Source organism: Marmota monax, unplaced genomic scaffold (assembly GCF_021218885.2).
Source record: "Marmota monax isolate L192 unplaced genomic scaffold, Marmota_monax_Labrador192_F-V1.1 WCK01_AAM20220418_F8-fsc00036, whole genome shotgun sequence".
NCBI lineage: Eukaryota > Metazoa > Chordata > Mammalia > Rodentia > Sciuridae > Marmota > Marmota monax.
In genome coordinates, this window is record NW_026694491.1 from 5,073,574 (window position 1) to 5,099,889 (window position 26,316).

General features: G+C 36.9%; 1 protein-coding gene and 1 pseudogene across 3 annotated transcripts in view; one reads left to right on the forward strand and one right to left on the reverse strand.

Annotated features, from left to right (window-relative positions):
• The window catches only part of Ndufa12 (NADH:ubiquinone oxidoreductase subunit A12), a 31,542-nt gene that overhangs the window by 2,252 nt on the left and 2,974 nt on the right, over nt 1–26,316 (forward strand). Inside the window, exons 3-4 of one of the 3 annotated variants that reach the window (XM_046419394.2) lie at nt 3,410–3,497; nt 14,827–14,910. In XM_046419394.2, the coding sequence (XP_046275350.1) occupies nt 3,410–3,497; nt 14,827–14,863 (125 nt within the window). In that variant the 3' untranslated portion in view covers nt 14,864–14,910. Of the gene's footprint in view, nt 1–3,409; nt 3,498–5,672; nt 5,788–14,826; nt 14,911–26,316 lie in introns of those variants that run through there. The other 2 variants (XM_058571296.1, XM_046419393.2) reach the window with 2 other exon arrangements.
• On the reverse strand, nt 22,216–23,003 carry LOC124075710 (serine/threonine-protein kinase VRK2-like; annotated as a pseudogene).

The window sequence follows — 26,316 nt, forward strand, 5'->3', positions numbered from 1 at the left end:
CCATGGCCAGATAATTCTTTGTTGTGACATGCTGTCCCAGGTGTAGAACGGGCAACAGCATTTTTGGCACATACCTCCTACGTGCAAGTAGCACTTTCTCTCTACAGGTGTGACAACCAAAAATATCTACAGGCATTGTAGATATTTGCCTCCTGTGAGGCAAAATTGCCGGAGAACCACGGGCCTAATGCTTGGTACATATGTGCTCAGTAAATATCAGCGCTATTATTGTTATTATTATTACCTTCTTGAATTGTTGGATTTTTTTTTACTATGTGCTTTTGTTGTTTTTATAATAATAAAAAGATTCTCAAAAAAAAATTCTCTTGATTGAGATGAAAGGTATCAAAGAAGAAAAAACAACTAGTCTTCATCCAAGGGAAAAATATATAATGTGAAGTAATGACCTAGCATTTATTGAGTGTTTACCAAAGCTAGGTGCTATGCTAAACAAATAACATTCATCAAGTACTTTAATCTTCAAGATTTCTTTGAGGCAAATACTTTAGTCTCCTCATTTCCCCCATTTTTCAAATGAGGAACTAGGTCATCATCACCAGACAGTGAAAGATATTTCTTAGGAGTATAGAAACCATGCTATGGTTACATTGAATGCAGTTTGGTCTATGAGAATTAAGTATCTTCTTACATACTCTATAACCATTACTATTTTCAATATAGAAACCATAGAATTTTAGACTTGGAACAGATTGTAAAAGGTTATCTAAAAACTATTGTTCTATAGGTGAAGAAACCAAAGTCCAAGAAATGTCCTAGCCAAAGAGACTTAACCAAGTAATAGAAACAGTGGCAGAGCCCAGGGCAATATTCTTTCTGCTCATCACTGTTATAAACTAAGATTAAGTTAATTTCCTTTCTTCTTTCTTCTTTCTTCATTGAAAATACAGCTATCTTCGTTTCTGCTAATTTAAGAAAATGATACTGTTGTAAAACATTAAAATTTAGTGTATGAAGTAAAAAAATGAATGTTCCCCCCCTTGTAATCAAATACCTCTTTTAATTAGCTTGTACTTAGATACCTAAGACTCTAATGAATGTATAAACCTACACTTATTTATATTATGCATATTTGTAAACTGAAATATTTTTCATTAAAAAATATGGATCATTTTTCCTTATTAGCTAAATGAACCTACAGTGTTCTTTTTTGTTTGAATACCTAGTTTTGTTTTTTTTTATTTAAAAAAAATCACAGCACTGTTTTTAATTAGCACAATATTCCACTCTATAGAAGAACTGTTATTTTTTCAAACTCTTGACTGTTGATAGACATTTAGCTTGCCTTCTACTTTTTGCTACAGGGAACTTGCTTATAACTACATCCATATTCATTTAGATATTCTAAGAATAAATTCTTGGAAGTGGAATTGCTGGGTCTGACTATGGACTTCTAACATTTGGATAAATATATTGTAGTTGATGTCTAACAAAATGTTAGATTTTTGAGGCCCAGGTCTATCATTGGAGCCTAATTCTGTTGTCATTGCCTAATATATGAAAGAAACCTTTTTCAAGGTTTCCTGCATCTGCCTTCATATTTCCCTGCCTCATAGGATTATACTTTACTCTTACATATCTGTCCTTAAGATTGATTTCTCTAAGATAATGCTAAGGGAAGTTAGCCAATCCCAAAAAAACACATGATTTCTCTGATATAAGGAGGCTGATTCATATTGGGATAGGGAGGGGGAGCATGGGAAGAATAGATGAACGTCTACATAGGGCAAAGGGGTAGGAGGGGAACGGAGGGGGCAGGGGATTAGCAAGGATGGTGGAAAGTGATGATCATTATTATCCAAAGTACATGTATGAAGACATGAATTGATGTGAATATACTTTGTATACAACCAGAGGTATGAAAAATTGTGCTGTATATGTGTAATAAGAATTGTAATGCATTCTGCTGTCATTTATTTTTTAAAAAATCAATTAAAAAATTTTTAAAAAGATTGATTTCTCCAAAGTGAAAATATATATTGATTGATATCTGTAATTTCTTTTAATAAACAAGGTCATATATAAATAACATTAGTCAATCTTTGTTGATTATATATTCACCTAGGAGAACCCTGTAAACTAAATGCAGATTACCTTTTGCTTATTGATTTAAGATCTATTATAGGAATAAATTCAATGTTCCCAACTTGAGGGTTAGGGTTAGTGGCAGTGAGGAAGAGGTAAAGGGAATTACTATTCATTCTTCATTTTGCAGGTGGTGGTGGGGGGTATTGGGGATTGAACTCATGAACCCAGGGGTACTTTACCACTAAATTACATCCCAGACCTCTTTTTATTTTGAAACAGGTTCTTGCTGTGTTTCTCAGGGCTTCACTAAGTTGCTGAGACTGGCCTCAAACCTATAATCCTCCAGCCTCAGTTTCCCAAGTCACTGGAATTATAGGTGTACACTCCTGTGCCTGATGTATTGAGTATTTATACACCCAGTATTGAACTATGTGTATGCATTTGATATTTAATTTTCACAGCAACCACAAGATGTAGAAATAGTCATCTACTTTTAATGGATAAATAAACTGAAGCTTATAACGTTTGCCTGATAGTAAGTAACAAAGCCCTGATTGAAACCTGGGTGTTTATTTCAGAACCCAATAGAAACAGTTTTGTAAGCAGTGGTTAAACCGCCAACTATAGCACAGAAATGTGTTAAATAAAAAATGTAGCCATGGGGCTGGGGATGTGGCTCAAGTGGTAGCGCCCTCGCCTAGCATGCGTGAGGCACTGGGTTCGATTCTCAGCACCACATAAAAATAAAATATAGATATTGTGTCCACCTAAAAAACTAATAAATAAATATTTTTTAAAAAAATGTAGCCATACTGTTTTGATGATATGAGCTGTCCTACTTACCTAACTATCATTTATAACATTTGCTTATTATATATAGTTCATATTTTTTCAAAAGGATCAGAAATGTTTTTTTTAAAACATTTGTATGAAAACATAATTCAAGTATGATTACTGTGAATACATCGGCTCTGATCTCAGGAAGAGCACTTTTCTGAGTAAACTGAGCAGCTATGAATACATTCCGGTAAACTTTTCTGATACTGCCCTCTGCAGGGAACTGGGGAGAAGCAAGGATTCTTCCCTTTGGGAAAGGTCAGAGCCCCACCCACATCACTGAGTTGTCTTAATCCCTGGTTCAGAGATCTTGCCTTGGGGGCAGACAGGCTTTTGATAAAGCTTGCCAGCCACACACTTGCTGGAGCTTGCCTTCACTAATACACCCATGGTATTATTCCTCTCATAGTCCTCTTATGTAAGAGGACATAAAAATATTTTAATAACAAGGATGTCTTCTTTGATATCATGCATTTATTACTTTAAAAAAAAGGATTTCCTTTATTCCTCACATCTTTCCACCCAGGCCGTCACCGATGGGTTATATATACTACTGAAATGAATGGCAAAAACACATTCTGGGATGTGGATGGAAGCATGGTGCCTCCCGAATGGTAAGCTAAGCCACCATTTTATTTCATTTGACTTGGGCAATATTTCATTACTCAAATATTTATTGAATATTTATAAGGCAGACATTGATCTTCTGAAAGACTCTATCCCAATTACAATGGTTGCATAACAAGTTACCCTAGAGCTTAGTGACTTAAAACAACAGTTATTTGTCTCTCATTTTTGTGGGTGAGGAGTTGAGACAAGGCCAAGCAAGGATGATTTATCTTGACTCTCAGATGTCTGGGTCCTCAGCTGGGAAACTGGAATCATCTGAAGAGTTCTTCACCTGATGCCTGCATGTTAATGCTGACTGTCAGCTGGGGGCATGGCTGAGGCTGTGAATTGGGCTACCTTTATGTTTCCTAGGCTTCCTTAGGCAAGTACTCTGAGGAAGAGCAAGCTGGGCAGAAGCCATAGTGCCTTATTTTAGTTCTTGGATCATCCACTATCACTTCTGTATTCCATTGGTTAAAGCAGTTAGAAACCTCTGCCCAAATTCAACAGGAGAAAACATAGGCTCTTTCTTTCTTTCTTTTTCTCTTTTTTGCTTTGTAAGCAAGTGTGCTAACATTGGTTTTCATCCTCTATTTTATTTTTTGAGACAGTGTCTCACTAGGTTGCTCAGGCAGGCCTTGCTATCCTCCTGTCTCATCCTCTCAAGTAGCTGAGATTGTAACTCTTTTGGTAGAAGCATGCCAACATCACATATATATTGGGGTTTATAATGGTGTGGTATGTATTACCTATTTGTAGGGGAAAGGTGAAAAGAACCCTGGTTCTGATCTTCTCTAGCATTTTGACTTTATATGAGTTTCTTGATTTTTCTGAAGGTTAGTTTCCTCATCTATAAAATGAGAACCCTAAAATTCCTTAGATCTCTTTAAGCTGTTTTTATAATATGCATATTTTTAAATCTAATGCTAAATGCTCTTGAATGAAATGTTTCGAAGCAAAGTACTTAACTATTTTGTAGATTGCGGAAATAAAACCATTTGGTTGACATACAGTTGAACTTTGGACATTCTTTCTAGGTGGTCTAAAAAATCTCACCAAAAAACTAGAAATAAGTATGTCAGGTAGGCTATGGCATTTTGTTTTAGTTGAACTTAATTAGCAGAAATAGTTCCATTTTGCTTAGAAACCCAGGCATGTAACATAAAGAAGTGAAGTTCAGATATTATTACTAGAGTCCTAGGCATCAGGGGTTTCAATAGACCTCGCCTAGCCACTCACCCACAAGACCAAACAAAAGGTAATGGTGAAAAGCAGGAAAAGAATTTTAGTCAAAATGGCCACATCAGGAAGGCAGAGATTTGGCATCTCAGTCCTGTCTTTAAGGTGCTCATAGGAACTTTAGTTTTAAATAGAGGAAGGGGTTAAGAGGTATATATACCAAGCTGTCTTGGTCAAATTGTACTCTTGTTGATCCTTCTCTCAGTTCTGATTCTATTAGGTGGCTCTGAAGAAGCTCTTATCACTTGAGGGGGCCAATTTCCACTTGCTGCTCAGAGTGTTTATCAAACCTGTGATCCTGGAAGGGAACAGTTCTATTCCCATGAGATGATTGCTTCTGCTTAGAGAGGCAGTCTCATCATGGGTTGATTTCTTAGAATATGTAGGACAGTGACTGAAGACTTCTAGGTACCACTCCAAGAGTCTGAAACAAGATGCTAAGTCTTAAAAGGGGATGAAATAGATTAGATAAATTTAGAGCTAATAAACCTTATGTTACTAGTTTTTAGGTAAGCACTCCTTAAAGGATTAGCATGTTTGCGTGCAGAACTAAGTAGGGTTCTCCTTTATCACCAACCCCAAATTCAAGGTGATAAAGGAGATAGATACAAAAGAAGGCAGGGATGCCATGCTTTATTTTGCTTTTATTTACTCATAGGACATCTTCAGGCCTAAGGGTCACTACTTAATTTAGCAAAGGCAGCCTCTCCAAGTTCATGTTATAATATGGTAGGTAGTAATGAAGACCACAGTGAGCTGAAAAGCATAAAAGTACCTTGCATCAAAGAAGGCAGCGCCCTGTTCAACTCTGCTCATTCCATTAGATAAAAATTCCACTAAGGTTTTCCAGATGATGATTTTTCTAAAGAAGGTGGAAATCTGTATTTCATTGTGAGAGTTCTTTTTTTTTCAACGTTAATCTTTTTTTTTTTTCATTGTAGTTGGACACAATACCTTTATTTATATGTGGTGCTGAGGATCGAACCCAGGTCCTTACATGTGGTAGGCGAACACTCAGCCCCCAGTGTTAATCTTTTTTAAAAAGTATTCAGAAATTTAAATACAGCATATCTAACAGACCTTTCCACAGTGACGGAAATGTTCTATATCTGTGCTGTCTACTAGGGTAACCACTAACTTCATGTGTCCCAGAGCACTTTAAAATATGGCTAATGAAACTGAGGAATGAATTTTTTACTTAAATAGTCTACTTGATTGGACGAAAGAGTTTTTTAGAAATGCTGTTGGCTGAGCAAAACATGTCTGTAAGATTTCACCAAGAACCAGTTTTCAAACTGGTCTACTATTTGCATTTGCATGAATTGAGAGTCTTGGCATCTTTTTTTTTTTTGGTACTAGAGATTGAACCCAGGGATGCTTAACCACTGAGCCACATCCCTACATTCCAGGCCTTTTTATTTTTTATTTTAAGATAGAGTCCCACTAAGTTGCTTCAGGTCTCCCTAAGTTGCTGAGGCTGGCCTTGAACTTGCAGTCTACCTGCCTTAGCCTCCTGAGCTGCTGTGATTACAGGATTGTGCAACTGTGTCCAGGTGGGAGTGTTGGCATCTTCAAGTTAATAAGTTCTTAACGTGAGAAAGCAACACTGATTAGGAGCTTTCTTGTGCTACATTTGGGACTTGATTTGGGGATTTTTTTTTAATATTTATTTTTTAGTTGTAGGTGGACATAATATCTTTATTTCATTTTTATATGGTGCTGGGGTTTGAACCCAGTGTCTCACGTGTACTAGGCAAGCACTCTACCACTGAGCCACAACTCCAGCCCGATTTTGGGATGTTTTTAATGAGAAATAATAATCTGTGGTTCTGTTAATGTCTAGGGAGCTGTGGTTTTAGATTTAAGAGCTTTACCTCTGAGGGCACATCTGTGAGGAGGACTGTCAGACCACATAAAGTGGAAAACAGGCTCTAGAAGCTGAGATATCCTCCTAGTTTTGTTTATTTGAGTTCGAATTGGCATTTATCTCCTTTAATATGCTAATCTGACATTGATGCTCATGGTCAACATTTTGGGAGATAAGGTTAGGGTTTCTGATTTAAATTATGTGAAATGAAACTCAGAATTACAAGAAAAATCAAGTACTTTTAATGACCCTATTTGTATGGGAAGCTTAAAGGTTTATGTTGAGTTTTCATAAGGAAAAGTGGTATTAGAGATGCTTAATTGTTTGTTTCTCATACCCTGCCTCTGCTAGGTATAATACATTATAGAATTCTTAATTTGTGGATTCTTTAATCCATGAATAAATTTGAAGTTTGGTTGATTTATCTTTAATTAGGTGGCTAGATACTATTGTACACAAAAGGCAATGAGTAACACATGCAACTTATCTTTGTTCATTTAACTACTTACTAATTATCTACCACTACTGTAGGCACTGAGGGTACAATATTGAGTAAAACATGGTACTTACTCTTATGGAAGGAGGCAGAAAACCATATATGTGGAATGTTTGAGGTAACGATAAATATAAATAAGGAAGACAAGCGTCAGGGAAGGCTTCTTTGAGGAAGTGACATTTTAGGAAAGATCTAGAAGAGGGGTGAAAAGAATTCCCAGCAAAGGGAATCACAAGTACAAAAACCTTGTATGTTTGAGGTGTATTGCTCAGTCTGTTAAAAGAACAGTAATGTGGTCAGTTGTCTGGAGTGTAATGAGTGCAGGGAAGATGTTAATAAATGAGATAGGAGAAGCAAGTGGGCCAGATCATGTACATCTTGTAAGCCATGGTAAACATCTTGGCTTTTTTTCAAAAATTCTTTGGAAGTCATTGGAAGGTAAGGTAGATAGGATGTGATCTGATTTGCTTTTTTTTTTTTTAGATGGAATAATCCAGATTTTCAGAGCCATTACAAGTATTTGAATCATTTCAGAGTAAATTGCCAAAATGATGTCTCATCACTCCTAAATACTTTAGTGTGTAATTTCTACAAACAAGAATATTCTCCTATATAACCATCAATAAATAATTTGCCATATAGAGGAGGCAAAATTTTGCACCTATCCTCTTAGGGCTTTTCGGTTGGCCTGAGTATTCAATTGACATAAATTCAGACTAATAGGAGAAAAGCATACAAATGTATATAATATAGTTTTTTGGCTTTTTTGTTTGTTTATTGGGTATCAAATACAGTGTCACACACCTGCTGAACAAGCACAGTACCAATGAACTACACCTCCAGCCCTATTTAATAGAATTTTTGCATGACACGAGCCCTTATAAGAAAATAAAGACTAGATGATACACTAATGTTTACTACTTATATGCTGAGGCATTAGTCAGCTTTCCATCAGTATAACAAAATATCTGAGATGATTAACTTATAAAGGGAAAAGGTTTACTTTGGCTGACAGTTTTGGAAGTTCCAGTCCATGATCAGTTGGCCCCATGGCTTTGGGCCTGTGATGAGGAAGCACAATGTGACAAGAGTACATTGGAGCTGGGGATTTACCTCACTTGGTAGAGTGCTTGCCTAGTATGCACAAGGCCCTGGGTTCAATCCCCAGCACCACAAAATAAATGAATAGAGTACATTGGCAAAGCAAAACTACTCACCTCATTGGAAGGAAGCAAAAGAAAGGATGAAGAAGGGGCTAGAGTCACCTTATCACTTTGAAGGTGACCTAAAGCCCTCCTAATAGGTCCCACCTCTTTTTTTTTTTTTTTTAAGGCACAGACAGACGTTTATTTAGAAAACTAGATACATATTCAAGGGAAAGTGAGGGCAGTTGCCAGAGAGATGCCTTTGGTGTGTTTGAATGTGGACTGTCTCCAGAGGGAAGAGACAGCAACCTGTTGGTGTGGGATGTTAATATTTATAGCAGGCTGGTGCTGGGGGCTGTACTAGAGGTGGAGCCAGGATGGAATTGCACAGCTTCTCACCAGTTTTCCCTGTACTTGCATATTTCTCTCATTCTACTGAAGGATTAGTTATTTCTGAGCACTTTCTGTATCGAAGTTGCTCCTGGGCATTTCCTCTCTCTCTTAATCCTAAATCCTAGTCTCATTTCTCCCCCCAGGCTTCACCCCTAGAAGCTTCCACCACTTCCCTTTAGTGCCATCCTGGGGACCAAGCCTTTAACAACACCTAGACTTTGGGAGACATTCAGGGTCTAGACTGCAGTAACTAAATTGTTTGAAGAGTAGTGCATTTTGAAAATGTGACAAGGCAAATTGACTTGGGCTAGAGTAGTCAATTGGATGAAGAATGGCTAGGAAGATAAGCATTAGTTTAACCTATTAAATCCCAAGTTTTCAATTCAGTGAATATTTTAATGAAATTCACACAGGTGCATTAAAATAGATTGTAAATCATAATTTAGAGCTTATTACATAATTTATTAACATCATAAGTGATATAATTAATATGAATGAATATCTCAAAAGAATAGAACTCTAAAAATATAAATGTTTATTTCAGAGTTACCAAAAGTGGTATGTTTCTTGCTCAATTTAAGTTTTTCAGTTTTCTATAAATGAGATGATGAAGTATAATAGGGTTAACGAGTTTATTTGTATGTATTTCCCTCCACCTCAACTTCCCTTCCTTGAGGAAGAGCAGTGCTCTCCTTTTGGTATAGGAATGGCATTTTTACATGGCAATTTTATATCCTGCTTTTAAGAAACAGAAGGAAGGGCTAGGGTTGTAGCTCAGTGATAGAGCGCTTGCCTAGCATGTGTGAGGCGCTGGGTTCAATTTTCAGCACCACATATAAATAAAATAAAGATCCATCAACAACTAAAAAGAAACAGAAGGAAAATCAAAGCATTCTTCTTGTACCTGCTATTTCTCAAATGCCTTTAACTCAAAATAGTCAATATGCCATAGCAGCACATTTTGAGGTAGCATATTCTGAACTTCAGCTGCTACTCCTTAATCTTCAGAACCCATTCAAGTCTCACCTTTTGTCACAACAGTGTCCATAGCAAGATTTCATCATACCTTTCATGGAAGCTTATATTTCTTTAGTTTCCTTCACACTGGAGTGGATTCTCAGCTTTTTCTTGGTTTTCATGACCTTCACACTTTTGAAAATAACATTAAAGTTGTTGTAAAATGACCGTTGGTGTAAGTTTATTGAATGTTTCATTAAGACTAGGTTCAGACTGTTTCTTTGACAGAAATATCACAGAAGCAATGCCATGGTTTTTTGTTGCTTTCTATAAAGTAGCTCTCAATTTTGATGGTTTGGTTATTAATGAAAGCTTTTATTACTTAAGAGACGTCTGCCAGGTTTCTCCATTCTAAAGTTAATTCATTGTCCTTTTGTAATTTATTAGCATTTTGTGGGGAGATATGTGAAGGTTATATATCCCATTAGTCATCAAACTTTTAACCTATTATTTATTTCAGTATCAATTCCTATTTTAATCAGTGGGTTATAATACATTACTGTAGTTTTTTGTTGCTCAAATTGATCTCAGTTTGACTAAGTGGGAACCCATTCCTACTGCATTTGGGTTTTTTTGAAATGTTTCCATCATTCTAGGAGCATTTTCTTGCTTTTTGACTCAAAATCTTCCATGTTCCTTACAGTTTCCTTTCTCAGCCTTGGAAATAGCTATTTCTCCAAGGGACCTCTGTTTGCTTGCATGATTTTTTTAGTGGAGAATGGTATTTTAAAACTTAAAATCTGAATGCAAGGTATGCTCATTGCTCTTGGGATTTCAGTGCTCCCAGATGCTCTCAGGACAAGCAAGGGAAAATAAGTACACGGGTGCCTTGTCTTATTGTGCTTTCATTTACTGCAGTTCTCAGATACTACATTTTTTTACACATTGAAGTTTTGTTCAGTGTGTAATCTGGAGTGGCAACCCTACACCCACCCAGTCTATTGGCACCATTTTTTCAACAGCATGTGCTCCTTTCTTGTCTCTTTTTCACTTTGGGTAATTCTTGTAATACATAATATTTTCTTTATATGTGTTATGGTGATCTGTGATCAGTGATCTTTGATGTTACTGTTGAAGTTGTTTTGGGGTGCCACAAACCTTGCTCATGTAAGTTGCTAAACTTTATCAACAAGTATTGTGTGTACGTGAGGTTTTGTTGTTGTTGTTGTTTGTTTAGAATCAGGATATTGCTAAGTTGCTGTGGCTGGCCTCACAATTGTGATACTCCTGCCTCAGCCTCCTGGCTCCCTGGGGCAGGTACATGATGCATTCTCAGCAAGTATTGTGTGTTCTGACTGTTCCATCAAGGGACCATTTCCACCGGGGTCCGCGCACACACTCTCGGAACCCCGCAAGACCAAAAAGAGCCGTCATTTGGCTTGGTGTCATTTGGCTTGGTGTTGTGGCATTTTGCATCCTCCTCCCTTCTGCTAGCAAAGGCCAAATTTGGGGGCCAACAGAGGTGAGGCAAAGAACCTCACCTCCCCACTGGTATTTGGAGGCCAACAGAGGTGAGGCTAAGAACCTCACCCCCCCACTGGTATTTGGGGGCCAACAGAGGTGAGGCAAAGAACCTCACCCCCCCACTGGTGCAAAGGCCTATCCACAAGTATGGCTGTATGCTGGACCAGTAGTCAATGACGGGTAAGATCCAATTGCAATGGTACCAACCTAAGACAGGAGGCTGACGCCTTGAGGTCAGCTCATCCGATGACGGGTAAGGACCATATGTAGTATTGGACAACCTAAGACAGGCACGGTCCCTAAGCCACATTGCTTGTTGTTTAATTAAACAGAAGGGGGGAGATGTTGAGGGCCACAGCCGAGTTGGGATGACTCATAGCATTTTGCCAGAAGGGAGTGGTTGGCCAGCCAGCCATTGAGATGATGATGGTTATGTTAAGCTGTGTATTCAATTGTATATCTGACCTTTACTGTCAATAAGGTGGCTCTTGCTGCCTGGGCCCGCTACTTTGGAGTTCCCATTGAGTTCTCGCGGGGTTCCCAGGGAGTGTGCGCGCGGACCCCAGTGGAGGGAAAGAGTGTTCCCGGGGAGCGTGTGTGGAGTGCTGGTGGAGTTCGGCAATAAAGAGTTCAGTATGATAAAGTTCAGTATGATAAAGGGTTCAGTATGATAATACACTTAATGCAGTGTGCAATGATCAAATCAGGGTAATTAGCATTTCCCTCTCCTTAATCATTAATCATTTGGGGGGGGTGTGTGTATTGGGAGCTTCAAACTTCTCTCTTCTAATTTTTTTTAATAAAAAATATAATAAATTATTGTGAACTATACTAACCAAACTGTGCAATGGAATATTAGAATGAATTCTTCTTATCTAACCATTTTTTGTACCTGTTACCTAACCTTTTATTCTTCCTCCATCTTCCCCTTCTTCTTAGGCTCTAGGAATCACTACTATACTCTCTACTTATGAAATCAACTTTTAGCATCCACGTACGAAGGAGAACATGTTATACTTGTCTTTCTGTAATGGGCTTATTTCACTTAAGCAAAATATTCTCCAGTTCAATTCATGTTGCCTTAAAATGACAAGATTTCATCATTTTTTGTGATTGAATGATATTCTGTTGTGTCTGTATACTACATTTTCTTTATACAATCATCATGGGTCAACACCTTGGTTGATCTTGGCTCTTGTGAATAGTACTGCAATAAATACAGGGGTGCAGATAACTCTTTGATACACTAATTACATTTCCTTTGGACATACTCAGTAGTGGAATTGCTGTATCATACCATAATTTGTTTTACCGTTTACTCTTTTCCATGATGGCTATACTAATTTACATTCTCACCAACAGTGTATGAGTTTTCCTTCTTCTGTATCCTCACCAGAATTTGTTATTGTCTTTTTGATAAAAGCCATCAAACTAGGGTAAGATGATATCTCATTTTGGTGTTTTGTTTTTGTTTTGCAATGCTGGGGATTGAACCCAAGGCCTTGTGTATGCTGGGCAAGTGCTATACCACTGAGCTATATCTCCAATTTTATGTTGGTACAAGGTCTTTCTCTGTTACCCTGACTGATTGATCCTAGACTTTCGATCCTTCTGCCTCAACCTCTCAAGTAGTTATGATTACAGGCATGCACAAGTATGCCGGATCATTTTTGGTTTTGATTTGCATTTCCCTGATGATTAGTGATGTTGAAAGTTTTTTTTTCTGTAGTTGGCCATTTGTATGTCTTATACTGAGGAATGTTTATTCAGATCATTTTAAAAACCATATTTGTTGTTGAATTCTTTGAGTGCCTTATGAACTTTAAGATATATATATATATATATATATATATATATATATTTTTTTTTTTTTTTTTTTGTTTGTTTGTTTGTTTGTTTTTGTGTGTGTGGTGCTGGGGATTAGAACCCAGGGCCTTGTGCATTCAAGGTAAGCACTCTACCAACTGAGCTATGTCCCCAGCCCTAAATGTTAAGATTTTTTATCTGAATTACTATTAGAATAGTAACTGGGATGGGGAAGACATTGGGGTGAGAAAGCAGATGTGGAAGGGGTAGTTAGCAAGTTGTACTTTTGGACTATTGGCATAACTCAGTGGTAGAACGTTTGCCTAGCATGAATGAGGGCCTGGGTTTAATCCCCAGTATCACCAAAAAATTGTTCTGCTTATAGACACACCATAGTGAGTATTCAGGTGAAAAAACTAGTCTGGAAGTTAGGATGGAGAAGAATGCTGGTGATAGGAGCCTCAGTGTGATCTTACTTAGTACAGTATACAGTTGAACATCACAAATTAATGGTAAAGAGAACATGACCTTCAGTTAAATGCTTTGCTCTGTTGCTCCTGAAAACCAGATAGATTGTATCAACTATATTGCTAGATAAAATTGACCTCTGATTGGTGAATTGCATCTGGATTGAGACGATTATGAAAGCTTCATGAGTTGGCTGTGTTTAGGCTTGCCTGAGTACTACTGCTCTTAGACTGACGTGTACCTTGCGAGACATTGGCCATTGTGGAGCATGAAGCTTTTGAGTCAGGGCAGCTCCTGCACCTGTTTGATGTGGCTCTTATGTCCCTTGAGCTTGTGCTGTGTCATGTAGAGAGTTAAAGAACATAGCTCCCAGGTGGCCGGGTGAGCTGTCACTTGCATGAACAACTGCAAAGACTCCCAGTCAGAGGAACATTTGATGTTGCCCATCTAGCAAGCTGTGGTTCCTGTCCTGTGTTCCGACTTTTCAGGTGTCAGGGGTGTCTTATGGTATTCTTTTTGTAGCACTGGAGATTGAATCCAATACCTCATACATACTAGACAAGCACTCTACCACCATCCCCAGCCCTTTCAATTTTTAATTTTGAGACAGTTTTAATAAGCTGCCCAAGCTGAACTTGTACCTGTGATCCTCCTGCCTCAGCCTCTGCTCCTAATGATAGTCTTTTATATATATATTTTTAGTTGTTGATAGACCTTTATTTTATTTATTTATATGTGGTGCTGAGAATTGAACCCTGTGCCTCACACATGCCAGGCAAGTGCACTACCGCTGAGTCCCAGCCCCCTAATGATAGTCTTTTGACATGTCTGTTAGTAGCGGAATAATCTCACCTGGTGATGAATTTCCCTTTGGAGGCATTAGTGATTTTGATATAATTAAGGAAGATTTTTAGTCACCATCTCTGTCTCACTTAATGTTCACTTAATTCTCTGTAATCTTGTGGGGGGAAAATAGAAATCTTTCAGGGAAATGGATTCATATTGTTTACCTTTGTCTTGAGGCATTTGCTTTGAATCTGCTAGCAACCAATAAACAAAAGGTGTATATGGTGGTGCAGATGTCTTGGATGAGCAATGGAACTAGTTACTCCTTGAAAATAAGAAACTTATGTCTAGAACCTAGCACGGCATCTGTTGAAATACCACCATATCAGATATTGATGGGTTATACATTTACATTAGTGAGAAAAACGTGTGGTGCTTGTTCTCCTGGAGTTTATAGGCACTTTGTGAATATTAGCTGGTTGGCTAATATTATACTATAATTTAGTGTCTGTTGTTTTTGTTCAAGTACCTTTTCATTTTCCTACTTTTTATTTTTTTATGGGATTAGCAACAGGAATTCTTCAGGAATTGATTTATTTAATTGAATAGAATGTTCTCAAAAGAGCATTTTTGTTTTGTGTTTGTATTTTTAGTGTAGATGACTTGAACCTAGCTCCTTGCACCTACTAAGTAACATTCTACCACTGAGCTATACCCCCAGCCATGAAAGTATTTAGGTAGGTAACAAATATCATTTTGTTCCACTTTTGTTTAATCTCTATTTTATTTATTTTCAGTGCTGAGCTTGAAACCAGGGCCTTGAGCATGCTACGCAAGTGTATTCCACTGAGTCATATTCCCAGCCCTCTATTTTATCTTAAAGTTAGTTAATTGCTCCATCTTCAGAAGTCTTTTTTTTCCTTTTCTATTTTTTAAATTTATTCTACTTAGTTGTCCATGATAGCAGAATGCATTTCAATTTATTGTACACAAAGTGTAAATGGAGCGCAACATTTCAATTCTCTGGCTGTGTACAGTGTAGACACACCATTCGTACAATCATACATGTACCTAGGGTAATGATGTCCATCTCATTCTACCATCTTTCCTACCCCCATAAACCCTCCCCACCCTCCCTTTTGCCCAATCCAAAATTCCTCCATTCTTCCCTTGCCCCCACCCCCTCATAGATCAGCACCCACTAATCAGAGAAAACATTTGTCCTTTAGTTTTGGGGGGATTGGCTTACTTCGCTGAGCATAGTATTCTCCAACTCCATCTATTTATCTGCAAATGCCATTATTTTATTCTCTTTTAATGCTGAGTAATATTCCATTGTGTATATATACCAGTTTCTTTATCCATTTATCTATCAGAGGGCATCTTGGTTGGTTCCACAGTTTAGCTATTGTGAATTCAACTGCTATAAACATTGATGTGGCTATGTCACTATAGTAGGCTATTTTAAGTCCTTTGGGTATAGACCAAGGAGTGGGATAGCTGGGTCAAATGGTGGTTCCATTCCAAGTTTCCTGAGGAATCTCCACACTGCTTTCCAAAGTGGTTGCACCAAAAGCCTTTATTTTTCTTGTTATGGTCTTTAACTTCTGCATAAAATGAAGGACATAAAAGCCACATAAGTAAGTAGTTTCTACATGAAACTCAATGAGGTAAAAATTTGTTGAGTGTGGAAAGGTAGAAAGTTTGGGTTATTTTGTGCATATCAGTCTAAAATTATTGTTTTCATTTACTTTTATAAAGTTTTTTTTGTGTGTGTGATTTGAAATATTGGTAGCTTGAATTCCTTTGAGCCAAGTTAAAAATAAAACATGGCTTGCTTTGATTTTTCTCTATGGCAAATACACTGTTTCCCCACTTGGTGGCACCTTCTGTTCATTTCTAAGTAATATGTTCCTTCTCAGTGTAATGCACTTATCTCTCCTTATGATTTATTTTCTTATTAAAATTAATGTTTAATTACTCAAGTAATACATAAATATCTTCTCTAAAAAAATAACAGTATATAACTGGACACGGTGGTACACAATTATAATCCCAGCTACCGGGGAGGCAGGAGGACAAGGCCAACCCCCGCAACTTAGTGAGATGCTGCCTCAAAATAAATTTTTTTTTAAGGGTTGGGGATGCAGTTCAGTGGTTTTTGTGCTTGCACAGCATGTACAAGGCTCTGGGTTTGATCCCTGGTGCCACAAAAAAAAAAAAAAAAGAAAAGAAAAGAAATAATAATAACTGTGTATGTTAAAGATTTCTTTTTTTAAAGAAAATAATTTTGTCCTAAAGATTTTTTTAGAGTCAGTGTGAAACTAATAAATATTTTTGCCCTTTTAAGGTTAATTTAGGATATCCAGCATCATTGTGGTCAACTTTTTTTCAGTTGGCATGATGTGTTCTAGAAGATTTTGTAAAGAACTAGGATGACAGGTGGGGGATTATGTGTAGGTGACAGAGGAATCAAGGATGATTTATTGGTTTTGGACTTGAGTGATTGGTACCGTAGTGGTGGAACCATTCATTGACATGGGCATACTAGGAGAAGGGAAGGTGGTGGAAGGGTAGAAGATAAGAATTGGAAGTCTTGAATGGATAAAAAAAATGTGGCATTTATACACAATGGAGTATTACTCTGCATTAAAAAATGACAAAATCATAGAATTTGCAGGGAAATGGATGGCATTAGAGCAGATTATGCTAAGTGAAGCTAGCCAATCCCTAAAAAACAAATGCCAAATGTCTTCTTTGGTATAAGGAGAGTAACTAAGAACAGAGTAGGGACGAAGAGCATGAGAAGAAGATTAACATTAAACTGGGATGAGAGGTGGGAGGGAAAGGGAGAGAGAAGGGAAATTGCATGGAAATGGAAGGAGACCCTCAGGGTTATACAAAATTTCATACAAGAGGAAGTGAGGGGAAAGGGGAAAATAATACAAGGGGGGGAAATGAATGACAGTAGAGGGGGTAGAGAGAGAAGACGGGAGGGGAGGGGTGGGGAGGGGGGATAGTAGAGGATAGGAAAGGCAGCAGAATACAACAGACACTAGTATGGCAATATGTAAATCAATGGATGTGTAACTGATGTGATTCTGCAATTTGTATACGGGGTAAAAATGGGAGTTCATAACCCACTTGAATCAAAGTGTGAAATATGATATATCAAGAACTATGTAATGTTTTGAACAACCAGCAATAAAAAATTTAAAAAAAAAGAATTGGAAGTCTCCTTTTGGATTTAGTAAGTTTTCGATACCTGTTAGAAGCCCGAGTGAATAGATGTGTCAAGTAAACTGTTAAATATATGAATCTGAAACTTAGGGCATAGGTCATACCAGCAAAGAAGAATGAGAAGTGGTTAGCAAGGTAGAAGAAAAGAGATTTAGTACTTCAAGAAGGGAAGACAGGTTTTATTTATTGTTGCTAAAAGGTTGAGTAAGATAATGACAGAGAAGTGTCATGTAATATGGCAATATGAAGTTCATTGAATCTGTATAGAATCTCTTCTTTTTAAAAATGTGGAGACTGGGGGTGTATGCCTGGGTTTCATCAGCACTGCAGAAAAGCAAAAACAGACATGGAAAAATCAGAAAAGTTTATAAATATACTGACAAGGGATGGTGATCATTACAGCCCCCTAAGAGAACCACATATTTCCTTTAGTTCTTTTAAAGTATTTTAATGTAGTTGTGTTCATATTATATTCAGTTTTATTTTTTTATGAATATTATAAGTAATGTTTCTTGTTGTTAAAGCAGTCCTCTGATTATTTTTAAATACTTTTTTCTGGGCTGTTATGTGGCTCGGTAGTAGATGGGGTACTTGGAGGCCCTGGACCTACCACATAAAAATTTCCTGCCTACACACACACACACACACACACACAATCTGATTATAAGAGTTGTCCTGGAAAAGCTTGGAAATCCAGAGAAATGAGGTAGAAACAAATAAACTCATACTTCCTCAGCCTGGAAGCAAGCACTGTTTAACTTTCATTTACTGATTCAACAAATATTCAACGGTTTGCTTTTGCATAGAAATGCAATATTTTGTTGTTGTTGTTTTTAAGTGTTGGAGTATCTGAATATTGCCTAGGCTAACCCTGAATTCCTGGGTACAGGAGATCTTCCTTCCTCAGCCTCCCACGTAGCTGGGACTACAGGTGCAGGCCACCACACTGGCCAAGAAGGATCACAGTGAGGAGAACAGATTGTAGTTTATTGGTCATACCCTCTTTAGAAGAAAGTTTGTGATTATAAACAACAATGTACATATACATTTTTGACATAATATGCACAGTATTTTGTGACTTGCTTCCTCCTCTCCTCACTTAATATATCACAGACATCTTTCCCAACTCACTAAATTTTCTGCTTGTCAATTTGAGTTTTTTAGTGCCTCAGGGTTTTGTATATAGAAAGGCAATTTGGGCTTAAAATTAACACACTGCTATTACAATTGTAAGTCTTAAAACCTATTTCTTCTTAAGTCTTTAGGTTCAATTTATAAATAGGATAACAAGATTAGTATACTAAATACTTTTTGCATAAAAATAAAAAACAATCATTTCCTCTTGTTCTTTGATGAATGTTTCATAAACTCCAATGGAAAGGATTAAATTCTCCTAGACAGTTATAACCATTTGCAAATTTAGTTAATTACATTCCTTTAAGCATTTTAGGTTACATTTATAAATTTAACATATTTGATTTTTTTTTTCCAGTTCTTCAAATGCCCAGTGAATAGTTAGACTAACAAACCTATCAAGCAAAATGTTCCTAAGTACTCAAATGATCCTTGTTTACTCACATCAGAAACATAAGGTCATTCTCTGCTCTTCTTTCTCTACTGTGTATCAGCAAGTTCTTTCTGCTTTACTCTCTTTTTAATTATTAACACATATTTATTGTACAAATTAATGGGAATCACTATGATATTTCCATGCATGCATTCTTTATGCATTGATCATACCTCTCAATATTTCTTCTACTTATCCTCCCACCCCACTTTACTTTCTGAATATATTCCATATCTCATCACTACCCCCATAACTATTACCCTTGTCCAGGCCACAGTTATCTCCTGCCTGCCTTCTGCAACACCCACCTCCCAACGGATGGATTCTTGGAACACGCTAGTATTCTCCACCTACTAAATGATTAGAGTATTTCTTTTTGTTCTCTTTCTACAGTTCCAGGGATCAAACCCAGGACCTCATATATGCTAAGTGAGTGCTCTACCACTGAGCTACACCTTCAGCTTAGAGTGATTCTTTTAAAATGTACATAAGACCACGTTGAATCTCCACTCTGAACTATCTATTGGCTTCCCATCACATTGATGATGAAACTCCCAAATCTTTACTGTTCTGCAAGACCTTATGCCCTCTCAGTCCTTTCTAGCTCTGTGTACATTGTCCTGTTCTCTGCCCTACTGATTTGGATTTAGCCACATCATCCTTGAATAGAGAGCACATTCCCACCTCGGTCTCTGTGCCCTAGCTATTTCCCTAGGCTTTGCATGGCTCACATTGTATTAGTTTTTCATCACTGTGACCACAATACCTGACGAGAGCAACTTAGATTTATTTTGTGTCACAGTTTCAGAGGTTCAATCTATGTTGGGCCAACTCCACTGCTCTGAGCGCAAGGTGAGGCAGAAGGGCATGGTGGACGAAAGCTGCTCCGTTCGTGGTGGCCAGGAAGCAGAGAGTGCAAAGGGAAGGAGCCGCAGGAAAGATGAACTCTTCTAGGGCATGCCCCAGCAACCCACCTCCTTCAACCATGCCCCTCATGTCTACAGCTGCCACCCAGTTAGCCCATAGAAATAGGTTACATTTCTCATAATTTAATCACCTTACCTCTGAATATTCCTCTATTAATATAGGAGCTTTAGGGGGACACCTCATATCCAAATCATAATATACATCTTCACTTTATTCAGATGCCTACTCCATTGACTCTTATTCTTTTGTTGTTGTTGATGTTGTAGATGGACACAGTACCTTTATTTTATTTATTCTTATGTGGTGCTAAGGATCGAACACTGTGCCTCACTCATGCGAGGCAAGTGCTCTACCACTGGGCTACAATCCCAGCCCTATAAAAGAGCTCTGTTCTCCTTTCACATTGTCCCCTTCTCCTATTCTATGTAGCTTTTTTACTTGGTAGCACTTACCTACCTCTGCCTGATGTCTTATTATATATCATTTAATTTGTTGTTTCCCTAACTACCATGTTAGAATAATTCCTAATACGTGGTAGTTGCTGAATAAATATTGAATGAATGAGTATAAACATAAATATTATTCCCTTAAATAAACTGTCAGCTATCAATAGTGGAGAATATTGTCTTTTTCCTCTTGGCATATTTGCTCAATCTAGCCTTTTTTAGGTACAGGTTGAGTGTGCCTTATTTCTAGTGCTTGTAACTAGAAATGTTTCCAATTTTAAAGGTTTTTTTTGGGGGGGGGGATATTTGCCAGATTTTAAAGGTTGAGCATCCCTGATCTAGAAATCCAAATTTTGATATATTCCAAAACCTGAAACTTTTTGAGCATCACATCAGGATTCAAAAATCAAAATTCAAAATGTATTTTGATTCAAAAATGTATTTTGCATTTCAGATTGTCATATTAGGGATGCTCAAATTTTCAGATTAGGGATATAGTACGTTGATTTGGATTGAAACAAGTATTACTTAATACAGTGGGTTGCATGATTCTTCTCAAAATAGGTCTTTCTTACTGTTTTATTTTCTGCTACAGAAAATTGGAATGTTAAGAGATTATGTTCTAAAAAACTACAAACAGCATGACTGTAGTAGATTCTCCAATGTTATATTCTTTATAACTTTTTCCTGTTAAAATTATGTTCATTATAAAATGAACACAAAAGTGCTTTGATTTTTAAAATTCACCTTTTAGCATGTTTCACTTGTTATACAGTGCTTCATTTAAGATCCATTTGATGGTTGGGGTTGTAGCTCAGTGCCTAAGACGTGTGAGGCACTGAGCCTCAGATATGATCCTCAGCACCACATAAGAATAAATATAAAATAAAGGTATTCTGTCCATCTACAACTAAAATATGTACATATATACACATATTTATAAATTATAAAAAAAGATTTCATTTAAACACTTTACAGAGATGAGTTGTTGGAAATTTTCATAACCAGGATATGGAAATAAACTATGTATTACTTCTCATGAACAAAAAAACTGTTCTGGATTCCAATTTCCAGAATAAAATTTTTTTTAATCATCAAAGGAATTTTATTTTAGATCTTCAAAGAAAATGTAAAACAACACATGCTACTATCAAAAGGAAAAGTATGACAAAGCCATAATGATGTACATCTGCCTTTGTCCTTTGTCTCTTCACTAAGAGTAAACTGGAGAGTTGTAGACCACAGTTCTGTAGAAATTTCTAAATCTGTGATCCCCATATCAGTCATGGAAGTATATGTATACCAAGGTGGAAGTGGAAGGTGGAGATCTTGACTTATTGATTATGTTTGGACTGGTAAAATCTTTGTTTGTTTGCTTATTTGTTTTTTGGGTTTTTTTTTTTTTTTTTTTTTTTTGTACCCAAGATTGAACCCAATTGAACAGAGGAGCTCTCAACCACTGAGCCATATCCCCAGCCCTTTTTTCATTTTTTATTTTGATACAGGGTCTTGCTAAGTTGCTTAGGGCCTTGTTAAGTTGCTGAGGCTGGCCTCAAACTGTGATCCTCTGCTTCAGCCTCCTAAGTCACTGTGAGTATAGGTGAGTGCTACCACACCCAGCTGGACTGGTAAAATCTTTTTTTGGGGTGTGTATTGGGGATTGAACTCAGGGACACTTGACCAATGAATTATATTCCCAGCCCTATTTTGTATTTTATTTAGAGACAAGGTCTCACAGGTGCCTTGCTTTTGCTGAGGCTGGCTTTGAACTTGTGATCCTCCTGCCTCAGCCTTCTGAGCTGCTGGGATTACAGGCATGCACCACCATGCCTGATTTGGACTGGTAAAATCTTGATAGGGTTTTAAAATGAGTTTGGGAATTGCATATAGCTACATTTCTGTAGGAAACTATTTACCTCATTCTGAAGTTCTGAAGACTCGTGATATTTTTGTCTTCTTGTGCTTTCCTAAGCTGTGTCACTATTCATCAGTCCAATCATATTGTCCTCTTCTTGTACTTTATTTCATGTTGGGAAGGACTCAGCATTTCTCTTGTTGTGGACTTTTTCTATTACTTTTTTGCTTTAGACTAACTTGCTTTATAGCAGCCTTTTGTGAATCATCTTTTTGATTGGTTGGAATATACAACATGTACATTGTCCTTCAGTGGAAAATTTCAGTGGTTCTAAAGGTATTCTAGTTGAGTTCAGAATTTTCTTGAGCCTTTGATAGTTTGGGTTTTTATTATATGCTAAACTATGAACACATATCAAAAATTGGGCTGTTTCACAGCAACAAGGAAGGAGCCTGCTTCAGCACTGACTCAGGGAGCTCACTTAACTAGACAGCCATGGGGTCCTTTAGGTTCTGTTCCCAGAGAAGTTCACCACACAACCACTGCAGCATGCAGTAGCCAAGGTTTTCAGGTGTAAATCCTGTTGTCTTATTATTACCTTTTCTAGGGTTCTTCTGATATTGTTTGTGGTTCACTTTGTGAAGATATCTGTAGGAAAGTTATAATCTGCAAGATAAGCCTGATCTGGATTTTTTAACCTAAAATTAGATTTTCTGCTTTTATGTCATTGTGAATGAATTAATATATATATATATATTAGATGAACACAATATTTTTATTTCATTTATTTATTTTTATGTGGTCCTGAGGATCGAACCTAGTGCCTCACACATGCTAGGCGAGCACTCCACCACTGAACCACAACCCCAGCCTCTGTAAATCTATTAATCTTCTTCTTATCATAAATCTGTAACTTCTCCCCTTGAATTCAGTCAGCTAGATCCATAAAACAGGATTTCCTGAATAATCAAGTTGTTTGAGTTATATCCACATTTGATTTAGCAAGTATATATATAGAATTAGCTTGTTTTGCTAATTGTACTTACTATACTGTCTTTTTTTGTAGCTCTCTGATGTAAGTTCACAAAATAAACAGGACATTTTCTTGATATTTCACTTTCATTATGGTTTTGCATCTCTATCTAGTTTGGAGGGCCAACTTGCAAGAAATGTTAAAAGAAGTTCTTCAGAAAAAGGGAAAATAATATTTAGTATTAAGGTTTGCATCTGCAATGCCCCCTGCAAAAGCTCACATGTTGAAAGTGTGGTCCTCAATCCAGAATAAATCTTTATTGTGGTCACAGGCTATCACAGCTTAAGTACATGCCAGAGAGAGTCATGAGTAGAAAATTTTGAGGTTTCTAGATTAAAAAGTCATTTTGACCTTTTTCTGTGTAATCTTTAGTGAATGACATGGCATTGTAGAATTGACTTAGAAGAAATTTTCATTAAGGTAGACTGAGAGAAACAGTCACTGCCACTAAAACATTTGAGTACTTAAAAGGGTTTTTTGTTTGTTTTTTAATGTTGGCTTAAGTGGGATGAAATGAGATTAGAAGTAGATAGAACCTGTAGAGTCTCAAAATAATGACAGATGACTTGGGGAAGGTCTATAAACTACTTCCAGAGTTGGTTTGAATTAGGGGAATTTTTCTTTTTAATATACTTTCTTTTTTTAAAAAAATAATATGTGTTCATTATAGAAGATAGCTAAGGAAATAAACATAACCTATTATCCCACCATATAGAAACAATCATTGTTAACATTTTGTTGTATTTTATTCCAGTCTTATTTGCTATGCACATATGTCTTTTTCTTTGTGTTATTAATGTAATGGGACTCTTTGAAGAGGTAGCCTGGGTTTGAATACCTGTTCCACTACCTTGGGCAAGTTATTTAAATAAACTCTTGATGCCCTTGTTTCCTTTAAATTGGAATTATAAAATGTATCTCTAGAGTTGACCAGGATTAAGTGAGCTAATATTTGTGAAATATTTAGAACAATGCCCATGATTTACAAATGTTATCTGAGTAGTATTTTAAAATTAAATAAACAACCTACTTTTTTTTCCTTAAACCAGGGTTGAACCCAGGGGCACTCAACCTCAACCACTGAGCCACATCCCTAGCCCCTTTTTCTATTTTATTTAGAAGCAGAGTCTTGCTGAGTTGCTGAGGACATTGCTAAATTGCTGAGGGTGGCTTTGAACTTGTAATCCTCCTGCCTCAGCCTCCTGAGTCACTGGGATTACAGGTGTGGTGGCATATACCTGTAATCCCAGTGACTCCAGAGGCTGAGAGAGGTGGATCACAAGTTTAAGGCCAGTTTCAGCAATTTAGGAAGACCCTATCTCAAAATAAAAAATGAGCTGGGCATGGTATCGTACACCTGTGATCCCAGTAACTTGGGAGGCTGAGGCAGGAGGATCACATATTCAAAGCCAGCCTCAGCAACTTAGCAAGGCCCTAAACAATTTAGCGAGGCCCAGTGTTTGAGCTCCCCTGGGTTCAATCCCTGGCACCAAAAATTAATTAATTTATTAACTAATTAAAAATAAAAAAGCGCTGGGGATGTGGCTCAAAATACATGAATACACACATACACACACACATATAATTTATCGTGACACTTTTTCTGTCATGTGGGTGTGTCATGAGTTATTTAAGTATTCCCTTTTATTCTTGGTTTTGTTCTTTTCATTTTCTCACTATTACAAATAAAGCTGTGGTCAGCATCTTTCTTGTACATAAGCATTTACCTATGTGTTCACATTTCCTTAAGGTAAATTCCTGTAAGTAAAATTATTACATACAGCATACATGTTTTACAAGTATTTTTTACACCTATTGCCAAATTGCCATTTAAGCTATATACCTCCAGCAGCTCAGGAGTCTGAGGCAGGAGGATCATGAGTTCAAAGCCAGCCTCAGCAACTTAGCAAGGCACTAAGCAACTCAGTGAGACCTGTCTCTAAATAAAATACAAAATAGGGCTGGGGATGTGGCTCAGTGGTTGAGTGCCCCTGAGTTCAGTCCCTGATACCAAAAAAAAAAAAAAAAAAAAAAGCTGTACCAGTTTATACTCAGGGTAAAAACATTCATGAATGTTGAATGTTGGTTTTATTGTAACTTTACTAAAACTGTATTGTTTAAAAAATTAAAAAATAATCAGCCAATTTACCTAGTAAAGTTTCTCTTACTCGCTTTGTTTTGTTTTTGTTTGGTGCTATGTAGTAAACCCAGGGCCTCCAACATGCTTGATACTCTCTACCACTGAGTAACACCTATCTTGTTTTAATTTGAATTTCTCAAACTGTTTTTGTTTACCATTTTAATGTTTTATGACCTCTTTTAATATCCTTTTTTCCAATTTCACATTGGATGTTTGACATTTTCTTTCTGATTTGTAGTGGTAGATGAGTCATTTTCTGTATATTATAAAACTTGTTTGTTTCTTGTAGCCTTTAATCTTGTTTGCGGTGTTTTAGGACACATATTTCAAACTTTATGTAATAAAATCCTTTAGCTTTATTTTTCTTTATTTTTTTTTTACCTTTGATATTAAGCTTAGAAGTTGACTGTTCATGTTTTGTGAATATCATTACATCTTATGAATATAAATATTCACCCACATTGTATCTGAGCATCTTTAATTTGTTTGGAATCTGTTAGCTGAATGACTTGGGAAGTCTAACTTGATTTTTTTAAAAAACCAAAACCATTAAGCATTTACTAATTTATTGAAAACTTTATACTTTCCTCAGTGATTCAAAATGCTGGCCTTACCTTCTGTATACTTTGGCATATTTGAGGGGTTTGTTCTACTTTATTGTTATACTTTTTTTTTTTTTTTGTACCTGGGATTGAGCCCAAGGGTAATTAACCACTTACCCACATCCCCAGCCTTTTTTATATTTTATTTAGACACAGGGTCTTGCTAAGTTGCTGAAGCTGGCTTTGAACTCGCAATCCTCCTGCCTCAGCCTCCTAAGCCACTGGATTATAGGTGTACGCCATTGTGCTGGACTATTGTTATATTTTGTACCAGTTTTGATACCATTCTAATATTTGAGACTTTAATATCTGGTAATGCCAGAGTTTTCAATT